The following is a 20304-nucleotide window of genomic DNA, read 5'->3' on the forward strand; positions in this document are numbered from 1 at the left end:
CAGCGTGATAGCAGTGCTTACTCACTGACGGAATGTACCAGAGTGCACAACTTCAGCTTCTACTCTGCCCCGGTGAGGCCACACCTGGAGAACTGTGTCCAGTTCTGGGCTCCCCAATTCAAGGATGGGGAACTACTGGAGAGTCCGGTGGAGGCTACAATGATTATTAGGGGAATGAAGCATCTCTCTGATGAGGAAAGGCTGAGAGACCTGGGTCTGTTCAGCCTCGAGAAGACTGAGAGGGGATGTCATCAATGCTCATCAATATCTGAAGAGTGGGTGGCAAGAGGATGGGGCCAGACTCTTCTCAGTGGTGACAGGACAAGGGGCAACAGACACAAGCTGGAACATGGGAAATTCCGTCTCAACATGAGGAAGAGTTACTTTCCTTTGAGGGTGGCAGAGCCCTGGCACAGGCTGCCCAGAGAGGTGGTGGAGCCTCCTTCTCTGGAGATATTCCAAACCCGCCTGGATGCGTTCCTGTCCAACCTGCTAAGTAACCCTGCCTTGGCAGGGGGTTGGACTAGATGATCTCCAGAGGTCCCTTCCAACCCCCGCCAGTGTGTGATTCTCCTCCTGATTTTTGGATGCGATGGGTGGATTATGGCCCCCTGACCTGAGCCTTAAGGCAGCAGTGTCATCAGGGCAGTTAAGCCTCTTTCTCAAGAGCATCTCAACTGCAGTGAGTTTTAGGGCAAAACTCTGCAGTTGCACCTTGGCAGCAGAGGGCTGTCTGCTGCACTGGCCTCCAGCGGGTGCCAAGAGCAACATGGGCAGAGGGACTGGAGGCACAAAAGACAGTAGCCCTTGCCATCCCCAATTCCAAATGATGCATTGTGGAGAACAATTACCCTGGAAGAGACAGCAGGTGGTAAAGAGAAAACCAAGCAATGCGCTCCAAAAGTATTTTGGCAAAAATGTTTACATTTTGGGTAGTACAGAGGCCGAGCACAATCAGTCCGTGATATTTCCAGTTAGAAGAGGAGTGAAAGAAACTACCTCATTGTATTCACTCAATACTGACATGTTAAAACAGCAAACCAGACAGGTTCCAAAGTCAAGAAAATAGATCAGAGTCACGTACAGAAACCAGAGCCCCAAAGACATGATATAAAAAGTTGTTAGGAGACTTGGAATAGGTTTTTCCTTCTTCACTAGTATATATTCCCAGTTAACACAACTAATTACAAAAAATCCTACTAAAATACTGGGTAAAGTATAAGCTACCTAGGGAGTGTTTTCATAGGGAAAGCTGTGGAAACACAAAGAACGTCACAAGTTTTTTGTTTTTTACACCTGAAGTTGTATGCTCAGAATTACTTACAGAGAGCCTTGCTGCTGTTTTTATCAGATGTTGGAGATTTTACTTCTGGTTCAAGCTCTAAACAGATGAGAGAAAACCATTAAGTTTGTTACACATTTATTATTGTAGCTCATCACAGGAAGTCAATTGCCTCATTTGTGGAAAAACAAATCTGCTTTTCCAAATACGTAAGTTGACTTAAGGACTATAGCTGTCTCTAGATTTCCATTTTAAATACACAACCACTGTATAATAGCAATCACACTTAGGACACACGGGTGAGATGTATTTCACCACTAATACACACGTCCATTGAGGCCACGATTCAACCCACTGAATCCACCTACCTCCAAAAACCCTCCAGCTTGTCCACCAAAGTCCAAAGCAGCAGACAGTAGGAAGAGGAGGTGCAGAGTATGTGAGTGTACACTAAGACACTAAACAACAAAGACCTCATAGAATCAGTTACTTACAGGACAGAAAATAATTTCTTGAATGTTCCATCACTACACTGACCTTTTGGAAGAAATTCTGGCTCCAGCCTAGTGCTACTCATCCTAGGAAGAAGTTAGAGATGCAGCCACAGGCAACTGTGCCTTCTCAGCTGATCTACAGTCATGAGTGGTTTAAAACTGAAGGATGAAAGAGGTAATGCCTGATTAAATACTCATAAACATGGAACAAAAGGCACAAGGATTATACTCAAGTCCGTGTCTGAAAGCAGTCCTTTAGAAAGGGGATAAATCTTTATTAAGCTTACTACAAGTCTGGTCACTAAGAGAAGGCGTGCAAACCAAGGGAAAGCAGGCTGTGGAGATGACTTGAGCTGAACCTCACTGAGGATTCGCAGGCAGTTGAGGCAACAGAAGGGATTTCTGTGGCTGCAAAGGTGCAGTCCCACCTGCACGTCCCCCTTCCTGCTCCCAGCTGTGAAGAGCTGCTTCCTCCCCAGCACAGCCCCTTCCGACTCCTTGGTAAGCCAGTTCAGCCTGATAAACTTGTGAAAAAAGTAATCTGGAAGAGGGAAAAATCTGAGAGTTTTTCTTTTTTTTTTCCCCCCTTCCTTTTTTAAACTTTAGGAGGAACTATTACGAATGCCTTGAGCAAAACCACTAGCAAGTTCCTGCCTATTTTTAACTTATGCACTAAATTAAATCAGAAATCCCCGGATGCTCTATACCAATCAACACACAAAGAAAGCCATTGACATTTTTATGAACCCACAGAAACATGATCTCTCTAAGAATCACTTCTGCATAATTAAGGAAGCAGCTCACACACACACACAGCAGGTAAATGTGTGGTGCCGATGGAAACCTCCTCTGCACATGCACAGCAGCTCAATAAGCTACGAACGCATAAACAGTGCTGACTTCCCCCACTTCGAACATTTGAAAAAATACCTAGGAAAACATGAAATAAAGGTAAAAGTGTCTTTCTTTCAAAAGATTATCAGCAAGACCTCCATTTCCACTAGAAAAAAAGATACACTTCAAATTAAGAACAATCCTCCTGTAACATCAATGCAAGGAACAGGAGTATCACAACATTATACGCTAAAAAGCTAGGCTAGCTCTTTCACCCACACCTCCCAGAAGTTCATCCTTAGACACTCATACTCAAGAGAAGTGACAACTCCCCTCTGAAAAGCCAACTACTGTCCTCAAAGGCTCCAAGTAAACTGAAAAGTGCCAGAAGTATACGTCAATATACGTCAATAGAGAGGTGGCCATCCTCAAACACTGCCCAAGAAGAGGATACCACAGCTATTTTTAAGGATGGTACAGTTCTTGGGATTTTCCAAAACGACTTTCTTCTGATGCCTATGAAAATACTTCTAGGAAGCAGCAACAGGCGCTAGTAACGATCCAACAGCAAATTGTCCTTGCAGCTTCCCAAATCAAAACACAGAAGAGTCAATCTGGGATTTCTGAAGTCAGCATTATCTACCAAGATCATTTTGTACTCCAAGTCTAAAAGACTAACACCCACTTACATTCACTAAACAGCCAATTTTCAGTTAATTCCAATTTATAAACTAAGTAGATCTTGTTGGTAATTCTTAGAACAATTCAAATATCCAGAGTGCTGCAGTTTTGAGGAAACTAGTTTCCTCCTTCCTCTCTTGCCAGCAGAGAAAATGCTTTTTGATATATATATATATATATATATATATATATATATATATATATATATATATATTTATATATATATCTAAGAAGGTCAGTCAATGCAGCAGGACATTTGGGGAATTTGTTCATCCATCAGCTTCTGCTTTTACCAGAAGTCCCCATTCGTCTCTAAGAGCCAGAATTTTACCTGGTTTCTTTCTATCCTCTCCAACATTCACTCTCAGAAGCTGTTACTCACATACCTTCCCATCCTTTTTCCTATCATAGTTTAACACTAAAAGCTTTCTAATATTTGAAACTTAGTATCTTACTCTTGTAGCACATTTTCCTTCGTTTGAAGTTTAAAACTGTGATGTTTTTTGATGAATTTGTTGTCAAGTTGAGCTGCATTAGTATTGTGACCTCAGAGTCAAGTCTACCAGTGCAGGAGAGTTCGACACGAAACACTGCAAACAGAAAACAAGGGGGCATTGCAATTAACTTTGAGCACTTCTCAGATGTTGTGGTGAAAGAACATTTAAGTGATAAGGGTCTTTTAAAATTGTTTATAATGTAAACTTTTAAACAACTTTAAGAAACGCTATTTTAGTCTTCATGCTTTGGAATTTCAGACAACTATTAAAGGCCATAGCTTTCAAATTAATTTATGCAAGTTATATCACAAGTTTACAGATTACTAAAACTGTATTTGCCAAAAAATGATCATTAGCTTTGGAATTAAAAGTGCTGTCACAAGAGAAAACGCCATTATCACAGGAAGCCAGAAAATTTTGTTTTCCCGTGTTGCCTTTTCAAATGTTATGAAGGTTCTCTCACAACCATTAAGTTTAAATATTTGGGTCTCTGCAAATCTTACTGGAAGCAAAGCTTAAATTAATATGACATTATTTACTTCCTAGCTTATATACCACTACTATTTATGCCAACAGAGCAGACACAACAAGCCTAATCCCCCAGTGTCTGCTTTCACAAAAGAGTGGTACAAACCCAAAACATCAATATATATATTTCATTGCCCTTTGACTATCTAACAGGGTACAAAGATCCACAGTTGAATGAGCAAGGAGCAATGATCATTTGCACATTGCCTGAAACAAAGTTTTCTGCTATAAATGCTATGGAGGAGCTAACACGTATTCAAAATAGTTTTCTCAGTTGTAAACTTGCCATAAACACTTTAACATATTAACAACTACCACACACTTTGAAATGTCATCTCTATAGGCTAGAGAAATTAAAAGGCGTGGATTTTAAAATCCATGCAAATGCTAACAATTACTGTTGAAAGGGAATGGGAACCTCGCATGTGTACATACACATAATAAAATCACATTTCCTTTACAGGAAAATCTCTATCCGCCAGTAAACAAGGGGAGAAAAATACAACTCTCAGACTAATACTCTCAATCTATAATACCCTTTTAGCAGTGCCTTAACTGTTGCAGAAGGCCTGTGAACATATGATCTTTAATAGAGAACAAAACCTGTTCTCTTACACGACACTACACACATTTTGGGGAAAAAAAACCCAAAGTACCATCAGAAGGCATTATTAGTATCAGCACTAGCTGTGCATTTTTAGGGGGTGGGGAGATTACCTGAAAGGGTGCGAGGAACTTCTCCTTGTAGAGAAATGTTGGCCTGGGGCATAGCCATAGCCATGGGATTATCTACCTGAAATCCCAGTTTATACTCAACCTGTAACAATAGTGGAGAGATAGAAAACACGTAAGAAATCTCTACAGTAGCAAAAATAAATGCTACATACCTTTTCATAATTCGTCTTGAAATTAAAACACTGTATCTTATTTTAAAGAACGCTGGTGATTTTAGGTGCCCATATTCAAGGTTTCTTAGATGAAGTCCAAATATCAGACTTTTGTGGCAGTTCAAATTAAGAAAGCAAAAACAGAAGCCACTCTTGAAATCACTCTTGAAAATTTGGGGCAGAATTTAAAGTGCTACTCTATTAAAAAAAAAAAACACAACACCATAAACTTCACTTACCGATACTTTTAAACTTACTCGTTTAAAAGATAGTTTGTTAAAGCCATAGGAATTCAAGAAATTCTCCCCCCCTTTAGTCACTTTTATAAACTACACAGTTAAAATTGCTTACAAACCATTTATTCAACTATAGCCCAAATTCTGTTTCCACTTCAGAAGCTGATTCTGCAAATATTCGTTAAAAAAAAGTGTACAGGACCTATTGTAACTAAGTCAGAGACTCGTTTTGGAAATTTATCCTATCCCTCCACACTCAATTGAATGAATTTGGTTTGACTTTGTTTGCCCCATTAGTTTCTTTTTTTTTTTTTCTCCTTTCTAAAACATAATAGGATGCGTTTATGTTATCAATTTATTTTTCAGTCAAGGTGCTACGGGTAGAAACACAAGCCAGTTTCTGGGCTCCTATAAACTGCACTAGACCCATCCTACAGAGCTGGCAGAGAAGACGTCGAGTGGGGCAATCACGATAGCGGAAGCAGGGCTACGCAGGCTCAAAAATTCCTATTCAAAATTCACAGCCAGGCCCAAGGAAACCCAGGGCAGGGACGGTGATGCAGGCAGCTCACAGCTGAAGTTGTAACAACAAGGAAACTCCTTCAAAGGTCCTATTCAAATGGCAAGTGACTGAACTGCCTGTGGAGGTGTAATACAGTATCAAGTAGGACTGGTTTGCACTGTACCCTAGTCAGTTGCAGGCCAAATTTCACATCTTGTAAGAAGTTACACCTCAAAGGGAAGAACACTGACAGAAGGAATCTCCTACTGCAGTCTTTCCTACTTAAGGACAGAAGAATAACCATCACCCAAGTTTAAGAAAAAAAAAAAAAGAATGAACATCTGGCAAAGACTAAACAGATCATTTCATACACAAAAACAAGTTGTTAAGTAACTGGAAATCCTTCAAAATGTAAGAGCATACACAATCTTTATGACAGCTGTTGCTGCATGCTCCAGCCATGGTAATTAAGTGAAATAAAAATCCCTTTTCATTTAATCAGGGCTTGGTAATAATACACTAGATGCTACTTTTATAGGTTTTTCTCATCTCCAAACATATGTTTCTAGAAATCTCTAGCATACAAGTGCTCTACATTTGATTTCCAGAGGCTTCAGTTCACGACTGCCCCTTCTGTGTTCAATGCACCACCAGCAGAGATTCCACAGCTTGTATATACATAGCTTGCCAGGAGCAAGAAGCATAAAACAGTTCAGAAGCAGCGCTTAACCTTTCCAAAACAGGAAAGGAACAGTTTGCATACATACAATCTTAACTTACTGCCTGCAATCATATAAATAATTCTTTTGCACCTAGTATACGCTAATTTCTGCAAAGACAAAGCCCACTAAGTTATAATAGTGGGTATTCACTACACAATACGGGTCAAGTATCAAGTACTCAAACACCAAAGTCATGCCTACTTACCTTGGATTTTGCATGCCAGCTGAAGTTAAGATTGTTAGTCTCGCTGGGTATCAAGAGGTTGAAGGACAATGCATAGTGATTAACCACATCATTCCTCACGTAAGACAGCTCTGCATCAAGACCTGTAATGAGAAAGAAAAGAGTAAGACAAGGAAAAACAGGACCAGCGGTAACACACCAAAACAAACAACTCCCAGTACCACCAGCTCCGCTTGTATTTGAATGTTTAAGCAAATACTTCGAGTCCATGAACTCAATTACAGGTTTGGAGATCAGTGCTCATGCACAGCAATGTTAACAAGAGTGCTTCAAATTCTTAAAATGCAACAATTTCAGAGAGATGCTGCAGGCTAATAAACAGGCAAAAGTTGGAATGCAATGGAAGGAAACACAACTTTACAGACAATCCTCCAAAACAGTCATCACAGACCCTCCCCTGCCTGCTTCGGGGAATTACAGGTCCAGTTTTGCTGTTATTTACAACTGTGTACACTCAAGCCAAACTGCTTTGGATTATCAGCTTGCTAATTGCAGGTAGATCTTCCTGGAACAGCTCATTTCTCGAGACTGAGACACATAAGCACTAGGGAATTAACTTCAAGGTAATTAGACCATAACACAAAGCACACAGTCAGATGAAGAATGACATTTGTATACCAAGTGATACTAATATTTTATATGTCTACCCTTTCCTTTCCGAACACTTTAATAAGTCTAAAGAATCAAAAGACCCACAAAACTATTTATTACACAGCACTAAAGTGCATTTTCCTAATTGAGACACGTACTCTGACATTAAAAGTATTGAAGCTGCCATTATCTTTTGCTGCACATATTCCAAGGTCACCCTGAAGACAGGGTAGGACCCTACAGTTTGCCCGAGGTGTCATTAGCAATTAGTGGTAAAGGAAGCACTACAAGTTAAGCCCCTTCCCTGCAGCTGTAAAATTAATCCCACCTCCGTAACCTCAGGACAAAACCATATTGTATTTGTAATCAATCCCATTTTTGTCTTGTCTCACACAGCTTTTTCTCCATCGCTCCCAGGTAAATGCTATCCAGGCTCAACAATATATCAACGCACTAAGAGAACAACTGGGCAAATCAGACACAGGTGCACACTCCAAGCTGATCTATGCAGAGGGAACTGAGTTCAGTTAAAAGATTCACTGTACAATCGGGAACGTAGACAATAGAGTTATTTTTATTATGGCTAGAAAGTCAAGAAAACTGGAGAGACTGTGACTGGCTCCACGACGACAGCATTTAAGGTATCCTGAAGTTATTCCAAGAATCTAGGGAATCATGAGAGGTGTGGGTTTCGTTTTTCTTTTTAAGAAAGAAAAAAAGAAAATCAAAGATAACTATTAAACTGTGTAGTCAAGCTGCATTTGAAGAAAGGGAGAATTAGCCCAAGAGAAATAATTCTTCCTATTTAGTGCAAAGACTGGGCACAGATCAGTGCAAAGCGATAAGTGTTCTCTTATGCCAGAATGTGATTTAATCCACCTTGTTTTCACAAGATACAGAAACACAGCCAATACATTCTTCTTTATTCTTCTTGCTGTTAACCACTTTTACTCCCTGCTGGCTCATTAGTGTCCTGAAACTCCATCAAAACCCAAGAGTGTATATAATCACAGATACTGGGGGGTGGCGAGGGGGAGAACCCTAGAGACTGGGTGCATGAAAGGAATCAACAGAATGGAGTAATCCCAGGGAGAAATGTTCTCACACGAGGTCTTGAACAGAAAAAGATGCAGGTGATGCCTTAAATGCTGAATATAATCAGGCTGGGAGATTATATTAAAAAAGAGTTAAACCTTTCTTCTCCAATCTGTCCATATTTCCACTCAAAAATAAATGGCAAATGCAAAAGCCTATCCACCAGTAAAATAGGGAGGAGGGGGAAGCACACACACACACACACCTTGAAACAAAATAAGACTTTGAATACACATAAAAGAACCAGCAAACTTCTAAAATAGCTTGCCCAGATAATTTTTACATGTCTACATGTTTACACACAAAATCTCCCTCAGATTTAAAAAACATGGAAGGAGCCCGGAGAAGATCTCACAACTATCAGACACGGGCCATTAGAGCCGATCAAGGAGATGGGAAGCTTTCTGGGCGTAAACTTATTAAGCAAAATATTAAAATCAAACCCAGTAAGTACAAATTATTACAAAAAAAAAAATAAGGAGGACAAAAGGATTAGCAGGTGTAACAATGAAATTGGAACAATGAAGGTTTTGGAATAAGAGAAACCTCTTGCTGATAAATGGTCACACCAATAATTAGAGGCTCACGAAAACACTCTCAGAACTTGTAACACCGTGAGATTTTCAAGGTGATAAACCCTGATTTAATATAATCTTTGTAGAGAAAGTGGTCACAGAAAACAAACGGGTACACAGCAATAAAACTGCATGTTGTGAAAACTGGCCTTTATAAAAGTAACGTAAGAGGCTATCCTAGCTGAAGCTGTCAAACAGAAATAACTTGATGTGCAAAAATATCTAAAGGTGTACAAAACCAAATTACCCTACAGAAGATCAATCTTTAAGCTTGAACAGTGGTACAACACTAAGTAATTTGATTATACAGACCACTAATGTTTTAATGCCTGTACTGCCATAAAAAGCTGCACTCTAACAAGCATTGCTAATTATATGAATTTCAACAGCACCATGCAAGAGCAGCGTGAGAATCAATGTCAAGTCTTATTACTTCAAAAAATTATGCTCTAATTAAAAGACTGGCACGTAAAAATAATTTAAGAGGTTTTGTAGTATAGCTCCTGACGCATAAAAAAAAGGCAGAAGATTGCCTGGCTTAGTATTCTGTTTCTATCAGGGGTTTACAGAAAACGCCTAGGGAAGAATATAAAACCAAAGTACCCAGTGACACTTTACCAGTAGATCCTCCGTGCTTCTGGTATTGGTGGATCTTCCTAAACTAATAGATAGTATCTTCCAACAGCTTCTCACTAGATTTTCTTCTATGATTTTAGATAAATGCTTTCTCAACCCCCCGAAACTGATAGATACGTACTTGGGAAATGTCAGTGTTTGAATACTGTGTGGTATTTTTTCCTTTTAAAAAAAGCACAGCTAAGAACCTTTTCCACACGAGGCAAGCAAGCTCCCATCTCCCTACCTCCAATCCACCACAGTATAGTTTTGCTTCCAGACCATCCTTCCATCCTTAATTTTTCATCCCCTTGCTGCCTCCCCCGCCTCAATCCCAAATTCCTGAAGCACTCTGTCTATATAATTTATCTCAATCAGGCCAGCAAAACACACAAAAAATTGCAGTTCAACCTTGAAAGTCAAAGAAAGCACCTTGCCTGTGCTGCGGGCAGGCAGCCAGGCAGGAGGTGTGTTCTGCCAGACACGAAGGAGCCCAGGATCCGATTGCCAGCGATGTGCTGCACCACATCCCAGATGTAAGGGAGGGCACTGGGAAGGTACGTACAGATAAGGAATAGTGCAAGACACCACAGCAATGCCAGAGATGTAGCTCACTGATCGGTCGCGTGATCCAAGTATTCTTGATGCAGGCTGCCATCGTTCATTCGCTGCGTTCCTGGGCTTCCTCCGTTTTGGGAGTCTTCCACTTAGAGGAAGAGAAAATTCCCCATACCCACAAAAATTGCCTGGGCAATGCTGCAGCACCACATGTGCTCAAGAGCTCCAGGGTGAGTGGACTCCAGATTTCTACAGTTAGTACACTTTAACCAAGACACGATACGCCTTTCTCAATGCCACGCAGGTTGCACATGCTAAATCCTCCCCAAGAGAAGCCATAGCACAGCCTGCCAGGCTCCAACAGCCCCATGCTGCTGAAGACAGGGGAGGAGCGTACACTGCAAACACGCTGGGCAGATCTCACCCAATGCCTCTCTTCCTACGAGTTCGGATCAAGGGGACAACGATCAGCCTCAGTGGAGCATTAAATACTTCAGTTATGTTCACTGAGTATTGGCTGTGAGCTACCTCTATTCAATGAGATACTTCGTTCCTTGTTATCTACATACCTTTTTACACACAATGAAATTGTGCCTCCTCACTGCTCAGATTTCCAGACTATTAAGTGCTATTATTAACTGTTCCTGGAGTAGCCATTAAAATGTTTTAAGGAGTTTGCAGAAAACACTTTAGTCTCCATTACCACGATGGTTTCAGTCTAACTCCAAATTGCTTTAATTCTGCATTTCACCTTTTTCTTCAGTCATGCATACTTACACTTGCCTTTAAACCTGCAGCAAGCCAAGTTCAAGGAGTCAAGCTGTCACTATGCAGGGAGGAAAAAAAAAAACAAACAACAAAATATGGGGGAACACCCTTCAGTCAGTTGAACTCCCTGAATTAGGGAGGATGCTCAGGAGCACCCCATACAGAAGGCAAGACTGCAGCAGCACTAACTTCGATGGAGGTTAGGGGTTCACCTGCTGGAGAGCAGCTCGGTGGAAAGAGACCTGGGAGACCTGGTGGACAACAGGGTGACCATGAGCCAGCAATGTGCCCTTGTGGCCAAGAAGGCCAATGGCATCCTGGGATGCATCAAGAAGAGTGTGGCCAGCAGGTGGAGGGAGGTCATCCATCCCCCTCTACTCTGCCTTGGTGAGGGCACATCTGGAGTGCTGTGTCCAGGTCTGGGCTCCCTGGTTCAAGAAGGACAGGGAACTGCTGGAGAGGGTGCAGCAAAGGGCTACCAAGATGCTGAGGGGACAGGAACATCTCTCTTACAAAGAAAGGCTGAGGGATTTGGGTCTCTTCAGTCTGGAAAAAAGATGGCTGAGGGGGGGATCTTATCAATGCTTATAAATACTTAAAGGGTGGGTGTCAGGATGATGGGGCCAGGCTCTTTTCAGTGGTGCCCAGTGACAGGACAAGAGGTAACGGGCACAAACTTGACCATGAGAAGTTCCACCTAAACATGAGGAGGAACTTCTTTCCTGTGAGGGTGGCAGAGCCCTGCCACAGGCTGCCCAGACAGGTGGTGGAGTCTCCATCTCTGGAGACATTCCAAACCCACCTGGATGCGTTCCTGTGCAACCTGCTCTGGGTGAACCTGCTCTGGCAGGGGGTTGGACTAGATGATCTCCAGAGATCCCTATCATTCTGTGATCTTGTACTGAAATAGTACTGTTACCTTATGCAGATAGTCTAGGCCTTTTTTCAAAGCATGCTTTGGGCACAGGTAGCTTTGAAAGATGGTGTCAAATCAAGCAAGTCACTGTCAATACACAGCCGAAACTAGCAACCTCAATTCTTTACTTCTTTTTAAGTGTGTAAGTCTCTTTCAAACACAGTAGCAGCATCAGATGTAATCAGCCTACCTAGCAGGTTGGTGAGGAAAAGAAGATAAAAACAAGGTTCTTTTTTCCAATTGTTTCGGATTTCAAGAATGCTTAGTAAACTCTACACTAAAACCTACTGAATGGCAGGGGGAAGGAAAACGTAATTCTGCAAGACATCAGTTCCTCCTAAGGTTACCTCCTAAGGTGTTCAACACTTTTCGTCACCTTGCACTTTATGCAGGGCAAATGCACCATCATCCTGGACCAAACCCACATTGGTACGTAATGTTTTATGTCACACATGGAATGATAAAAGCAGAAAACAAGTGGCTGTAGAAGAAAAACGCAGATGCATTACAAACAGATAGAGAAAACAGACAGTTCTTCAATAATCATTTTCTAGGCAAAGCAGTAAAACAAAGAAAGAAGTGGAGAACCTTACAAAGAAATACCAAAAAATTGTTGGGTTACAGAAACTGCAGAGGAGGAAAAGAAGCTTTTCAGAAATGCTTCTATTGGTTTAAGCAGTAATTGGCAATGAACAACGCAGTTTTAAAACACTGGCTGCAGTTTTGCTTTGGTGACCTTCCTTAAACAAGTCCATCTGCAGACAATGCACAACACTAAAGGATGTAGTTTCTCATTACTTGGACTTGACTAACCTACACCAACCCACATGAAAACAGTAAGACCAATGCTTCGCTTTGATTTCAAGGCAAAAACGCCACCCTTTTACCCAGGCAACCCCTAAATCTCATTATTAACTTCCACATCTTTGTGCCTCCCACCCTTGGATGCAAACTTGAAAGAATAAATTAAAATTGAACACAAACAAAAAGGTAAATTTAAGCAGCACCACAGAGAAAGTCTGTCATTCTTTGCACTGTTTAACATAACAAAACATCTGAAGAAGCTCAGAAAGGAAGGGGAGAGGCCAGTTTTCATTCCCAAATGCAAGAGATGCTGAGCAGCCCTTGTGTTCACGACAAAATTGGATCATGTCAGTCTAGCAGCCTAACAAAACACTTCTTTTCAAATGCCCTTGTGTAAATGCAGTCTAGCTTCAACTCTTTTTTTTTTTCTTTTTAAGCACAATCTACAAAAGAAACTTGCCGCTATCAGCATGGGAAAAATTAGATTTTATTCTTATGAAGCAAATCTACCCTACAATGTGCACTAGTAGTAACACAACCTCCTTAAAGACGACACCAGTATTTAGGCATCTGTTATCCCAGGTAACAGACTTCAAGTCATCATAACAATTCTGGAAGATTACGTCTAAAAATCAAGAATGAACACGCAATGTAAGAGTTGGATGAGATTGCTCTTACTGAAATAACTGCTGGCTGCAATATGAATACAAGCCCTAGTCTAATAGCAACCTGGTAACGATAGCTGACATAACTGGCTCCCACAGCTGCCTATCCAACCCTCTGGTAGACTCCTGTCTCTGTACAGAAATGACTGAAATTAGCGCCTGTTTTCTTAATACACTAGTCTGTAATTTGCAAGTGTTTCTTCATAAGCAGCTGAGAAATCTCTGCAGCACCACGTCAAACCGCCACAGCCCTCACACAGCAAGCCACTCCTGCTCCTAACTCACAGCCACTGAAATAAATTAATTGAGAAAAGTTACACAGTTAAACAAGTTATTATCTTTATATAAATATTCTATTTGTTCAGAGGTTTATGTGCTCCAGAGAATGATGCCTCCACTCTCGAGCAGCTCATCTGGGTTAGACCTCTGGCCAGACCAGAAGCTTCCACTCCTGGCTGAACATCCACATGAAAGAGCACGAACCTCAAGCTTTAACATTCCTTCACCACCATCCACTTCCCAGGTCCGGGCAACCCACCCCATAAACATACAGGATTCTCCCAGCACTGGACAATTCTTCTTTGTTTGAGTGTATTTAATTAGTACAACAATCAGCTTACACAGAGCTGAAACGACAACTGGGAGTTTAAAAAGTGAGGAAATCAAATGCAAACCGACCCACATGTATCAATTTCATTTAGAAAATAGCAAAGTACTGGAAATGTAATACTAAGTATCTAAATATATATATATACACATGTAAACTTATTTCTACATATCCAGTATATACAACATCGAATGTGAACTTTCCTTTAATAAAACAAGTAACAGATTATAGCCTTCTACTTGCAGTTTTACTTAAGTTTTCCACAATGCTACAGTCTGCCAGTTGTAGCTGTTGGTCAGGAATTTGGGCTGAAATACTTGCTTTTAAACGTCTTACAGGCCATGAGTCTCTGGAAAAGATGACTGATGAAAAATATCACGGAAAAAAAAAAAGAAAACTTTAAATCTTAAGTAACACAGAGATGATGAAGAAACAGCTTTTCACTCTTAACACAGGCGCCAGAGAATGTCAAAGGTTTGCTCAGCGTCAAGCTTGAAAGACAAATCAGCAGGCACAAATCCATCAATACTTACTAAAACGCTTTCTGCCTTTTGCTTAGAAACATTTCTTCCCCGAGTGTTGAACAGTCCTTCTGCTCAATGCCCACCTTGGGGGGGGGGGGGGAAACACCACCAAGAATCCCCCATTTTTTTGGGGACAACTTCCTACCTCTACATGAAGTTCTTCATTGCCTACATGCATCTGTCTCGCCAAAGAGCTCTCTCATCCACTTTTCTAAATTCCATTCTATGCTCTGCTAGAAAGAAGTGTCTTATAATCCAGTACCATAGACCTTGAAAAGGAAAAAGCGAAACCACAGTACGGAGTGCATGGAAAACAGACTAGAAATAAGATCACAGTTTGACACATCACTAAAGCCTACTGGAACACGCAAACTCTGTGGCATTGAATTAAATCCATTCTCACCTCCACAGAAAACCTCTCCCACCAGAGACTGATGCCTCATTGCAACAGCACGGTTGCTTTGCAAGCTCCCCTAAATCCGCCCAGCAGCAGCAGCAGAGAGCACACGGACTGTGATTATTTACACAAATGGCTTTGTTACCTGTGCGGAGATAACTTTTCACGAGCTGGAGAAGGAATACAATATGCAAGGCATTCAATTTGAGGAAATACTCAACCTAACTTCAAGACGATGACGACTACATCCTTGAAAACCAACCAAGACTCCCTGCCAGGAAATCTTAGTAGGAAGCTTCCCAACATTTAGCAAACAAGAGGAAAAACTCTTAGCTGAGACCTCTCATTAAATGCTCATGAATCTTCACTGACGCATCACCCGCAATTCACCTTATTGATGCCGTTAAATAGAATTTGCAAGTTCAACACCACAGGCAAACGGGATTTTTCTCACCGAAAGCCTTTCTGAAAGTCACAGAACAGACTTCTTCCCTTTTACAGGAAGAAGCTTCCCCTAGGAGATGGCACTTGCTGAAATAAAAGCGTAAGGAACTTTGCAATATTTAACTCCATCCATGCTAAAAAGACGATGTTCATTGTTCCTAGGACCCAACTGCTTACCCTTTTGTTTGTCTCTGAACAGCAGCAACAATTACATTTCAACAGCCTGCCCGCTTATTCTTCTCTCCTTCAACTACAGAAAAAAAAAAAATCTTTGTTTTTCTGATAGGTAGGATATAAAGACTGCTGTGAAAGTGGTTAGATGACACTCACCTTAACGGGGGGGGGGGGGGGGGGGGGGGGGGGGGGGGACACGGACACAGGACACCAACAACACATGTCTTACCCTAGAGCAGAATACAAGTAAACTCCGCTCCTGAGAACACCACCTAAATGAAATTTAGAAAAGACTCCCAACAAAACCAGCTAAGTTTTATGAGCAAATTAAACAACTTTATTCTTAGCACAGGGAATGGTTATGTTCAATTTTTATTTCGTAAGTATACCTATCAGTAATGGCAAATGTCTCTTAATTATTGTAACGTGAAGTTTGATGCTCCTTTTGAATTAGAATGAAAGTAAAACATTGAGAATAGAAAACAAAGGTTCCATCCACACAAACCACAGTTGCCCAAGAGCACACACCTCGAAATAAGTAATTTCAGATGAAACACTTACTAGCATCACAAAGCTTTTGAAGTGAACTGCTGTAATCTGCCCAGCCAAAACTCAATCATCTAAACCAAGATATGTCAGATATCACTTGGACTTGCAAATAATGAGAATTTGCAGTATTTTAGTATCACCTACCCACAGAAGTGGTGCCACTAAAACAGGTCTATTCGCTTCTGTGGCAATCTCCGCACTCAGGAAAGCCACGGAGCTCAGTATGTTTTTCTTTTATTAGGAATTACTCTACAAGGCCATCAAGTAACTTCATAAAGGCTAAAACAGTTTTGAGAAGATAGCCATCTTTAGTTTATCAACCTGCTCAGCTTCACTGGTAACGCTAGTATTATGCATTCTGAGCGGCTGCAGCTTTTCAAGCCTACTAAGCCGCAGATCCAACGCTTACGTTACTGCGCTTATCTTTCCCAAGCAGCACGGTGAAATCAATATACTGGTTAATTTAATTACAGCTATTCAACACCCAGTAAGTGGCAGCAAAATTCTAAAGCATCACATTAGTTTCATGCTGTTGCTTCTGCTCCCAGATCTCCAAAGCAGTCAGTGCAAATATGTGAGTTATCCGCTTGAAAGAAGGACAAAGGCAGAGATGGAAGAGAAATAATGCATTTGAAGCCTCTACCATCGCGCCCTTTGTACCGCCACAAGGCATCTTCAGAGAGTGTTAGCATTCATTCTTACATGGGATCTGCTGGTGCCGCTGCCATTCAGGGGGGGGGAAAAAAAAAAATCAATTCATCAGGCACAACTCATTAAACGCACTTCACCCTTTACACACTCCCTGCTTTCACAGTTGAATACAATTTTAATACTGCACACTAAGTTATTAGAGGAATAACTGCAAGAAAAGTAGGAGCCTTGGTGATATTTCAGCATGTATAGTTTTGGGCAGGAATTAGTCATCAAGCAATACTGTTTTCCTAGAGCTCAGAACAAATATGAGCCAAGATACATTTGGAATTTGCCTCATTAATTCAGCTTTTCCAGTATCCAAACACAACTCTGAATAGCAGAAGGGGAGGAAAGAAAACATAAGACTTCCCCAAATGCTTTATCTTTTAACGTACCCACAGACCAGTGTACAGTACATAGCTCCCATTCTCAGGAAAATGCTACCCAGGAATTTTTCATGCCTGTAAGCGTGATCCTTATCACTTGTATTTTCCCCTGCCTAGACGGTGTTTAGGAGCACTTTCAGTCCCTGCCTTCCTCTCGGTACCGCGAGCCCTTCTTGCTGGCTTTTCTCATGCATGCAGGAGCTCTCTGCCTCCATTTCCTCTCTCTTGTTCCCATTCTGTCCACACACTGGAGGGAGAAAGAGAGCATGTATTCAAAGAGGCCAAACAATCAACAGTGATAAATACGATGCTGCCAGAGAGAACACAGGTGTAAAGTCAGAGCAGTGAGGAATGCAACTTTGGGATTATTTCCCCGCCCCCCCCCCCCCCCTTCATCTCAGTCTCAGAGGTCAGATTTCTTCCAAGTCCCTGACACATGAATGTTACAAGAGCCACAAGCATTTATCACTAGACAGACCTTGGCCTCTGGGGAGCTGAAATGGCTGCTTCCTCCCAGGGCTGAGCGCAGAAGAGCCACAGGAGGAAACCAAGCCGCCTGCTGCCCATGCAGGCCCTCCTGAGCGGCCAATTTGCAGAGGCAGATTGCTTTCTCAGGGTAGGATTCAGATGGAGACCCCAGCATTTCTAAACGGTGTGATAAAGCAGGCTGCAGAAATCAACCACCCACCTCAGCACCGACAAGTGGGTCAATACACACAAGGACTTAAGTATTTCCCGGACTTCCCTCTTAAGGGCAGTCACACAGAATCAATTATTCCAAAGCAATCCTCATCCGGGCTAGAGGCTGCTCCGCTGGCACCACTCTTGATGGCCTTCCATAGGCTATTTCAAACTTCTAGAAGCATATTCTTCTGTGGGTTTGCAAGCATTACGAATATTGCAGAGGATTTATATGACTACACGCATCTCCGAAGAAACAGCTATCCACACGCTATTTGAACTTTGCAAATTAAAAGTGAGGTAATAGAATGGAAAAGAGCAGAGGAACCCCAAATGCAGCTTGTTCTCATAAACCTCCAAACAATATTGACATGAACCATGGTACTTGGTAAATCAGACGGACAAGCATCCAAGCACACTGAACAGCCCCAAAATGAAAACAGATTGCTCAACTCCGCCATGCAAGTAACTTGTCACAACCTGCCGCAGCTTGCAAGCAGCCAGGTGTTGCTGCATGCGCCCCCCAAACGCCCCGCCAGTCAATCCCATCCTTCTCCAAAGCGGACCTGAGCGACATTCACCTGAAATGCTAAAAAGCCCATCTAAAAAACACTAGTCATGCACTATCATTAGACTAAAGGGCTTTACAGGGCAAGGTAATAAAATAATTATCCTAAAATCAGCACTTCCGATTAAGTGGAACATATCAGAATATTTTCAGGCCATCATCACCTAATCTAAGTGCCTTTGGAATGGTAAAATGAAGCATTAGCATGCAGGTTTTTGCACTTCTGCAAAGACAGGCATGTGGCGCACAACGCCACAATACTTATTTTTGCATACAACGTGCAAAAATTCATGTTCTTCAGAGTCTAGAAAACAAAGATTTAAGAACACGTATACAACAGAACCAGATTCTGAACGCACCACATAGGTCACACACCACATCGACACTTGCATCGAGACCTCAGGGTAGCCAAACATCTCTCTGCTCTTCAGTGGACATCTCATTCATCCTCCTGCAGCTACACAGAGGCTCTTTGCTGTATTTTTTCCGTCCTAAAGAGGTACCATGTACAAGCAGCTGTCACAGTCACCCATCTCACATGGAAATTTATCTTGGGTGCTCCTAACAAAGCACTAGCTCGCTGTGGTGGTCTAGGTAGCGATGCTGTCAGACAGGCACAGACAGGCTTCTAATAAGGCCCTGAAGCATTTCAGGAATCACAGCCTTTCAATAATGTGAACATCCAGCTCTTCCCAGCACACTGATTTTCAGCTCCCTTTCATAACAAGGACAGCTATTTCATAACAAGGACAACTAACCAGGTGACAAACAAAGAAATACGAGGATTTCCAGTCACTACAAGTGCAGTGCAAGTGCCATAAAGCACTTCTGACATGAACTCCTGTTGCTACCTCCCCAAAATAGTGACATTAAGAAAGCTGAAAATTCAAACACCACTTGATCAGCTGCTGCATTAAGTAGATGATCAGTCTCCATCTGAAATTCACAAAGCTGCATTTGGTCTATAATTTATCAGGGCTCTGCTCAGCCCTGGCAAGGGCACACTTGGAATACTGGGTCCAGTGCTAGGCCCCCCAATACAAGAGACACAGAGCTACTGGAGAGAGTCCAGCAAAGGGCCACAAAGGTGATTAAAGGGACTGGAGCACCTGTCCTATGAGGAGAGGTTGAGAGAGCTGGGGCATTCAGCTCCTTGGAGACTCTCTTGGAGAAGAGAAGGCTCAGAGATGTTATCAATGTACGTAATGATCTGAAGGTGTGTGCAAAGAGGACAGAGACAAGCTTTTCTCAGTGGTGCCTGGTGACAGGACCAGAAGCAACAAGGACAAACCAAAACATGGGAGGGTCTGTCTGAACATCAGGAAAAACTCTTCTACTGTGACTGAACACTGACACAGGCTGCCCACAGAGGTGGTGGAGTTTCCATCCTTGGAGAAATTCAAAAGCTTCTGGACATGGTATCGGACAACAAGCTCCAGGTGGCCCTGCTTGAACAAGGGGTTGAACCAGATGATCTCCATTGCCAACCTCAACCACTCAGAGTCAGCAGTACGATTTAAGAAACAAACAACCCTATGCTATAATAGATTTTGCATCAGTTTTGCATCTTATGACCAGACAACTCATTTTAGTAAGCTGAACACTGGCTTCAAATTAAATTCTATAGAACATGTAAGAGTCACACAAGTGTTAAATTAGTTTAGCTCTGTAATTAAGCAAGTGCAAATACAAACCCAACAGAAGATGCCATCCAATATGATTACTCAGAAGAAACTAGGCCAAAGAATATTAAGTTCACAAACTCAATGCAAACATTGTAGGACTTC

General features: G+C 41.8%; 1 protein-coding gene across 2 annotated transcripts in view; it reads right to left on the reverse strand.

Moving 5' to 3' along the window:
* Positions 1 to 20304, reverse strand: part of RYK (receptor like tyrosine kinase) — a 64165-nt gene that overhangs the window by 37926 nt on the left and 5935 nt on the right. For both annotated transcript variants that reach the window (XM_063339229.1, XM_063339228.1), the window contains exons 2-5: positions 6869 to 6990; positions 5034 to 5133; positions 3747 to 3881; positions 1325 to 1381 (exon numbers count right to left, since the gene is read on the reverse strand). In XM_063339229.1, the coding sequence (XP_063195299.1) occupies positions 1325 to 1381; positions 3747 to 3881; positions 5034 to 5133; positions 6869 to 6990 (414 nt within the window). The remainder of the gene's footprint in view (positions 1 to 1324; positions 1382 to 3746; positions 3882 to 5033; positions 5134 to 6868; positions 6991 to 20304) is intronic.

Source organism: Chroicocephalus ridibundus, chromosome 6 (assembly GCF_963924245.1).
Source record: "Chroicocephalus ridibundus chromosome 6, bChrRid1.1, whole genome shotgun sequence".
NCBI lineage: Eukaryota > Metazoa > Chordata > Aves > Charadriiformes > Laridae > Chroicocephalus > Chroicocephalus ridibundus.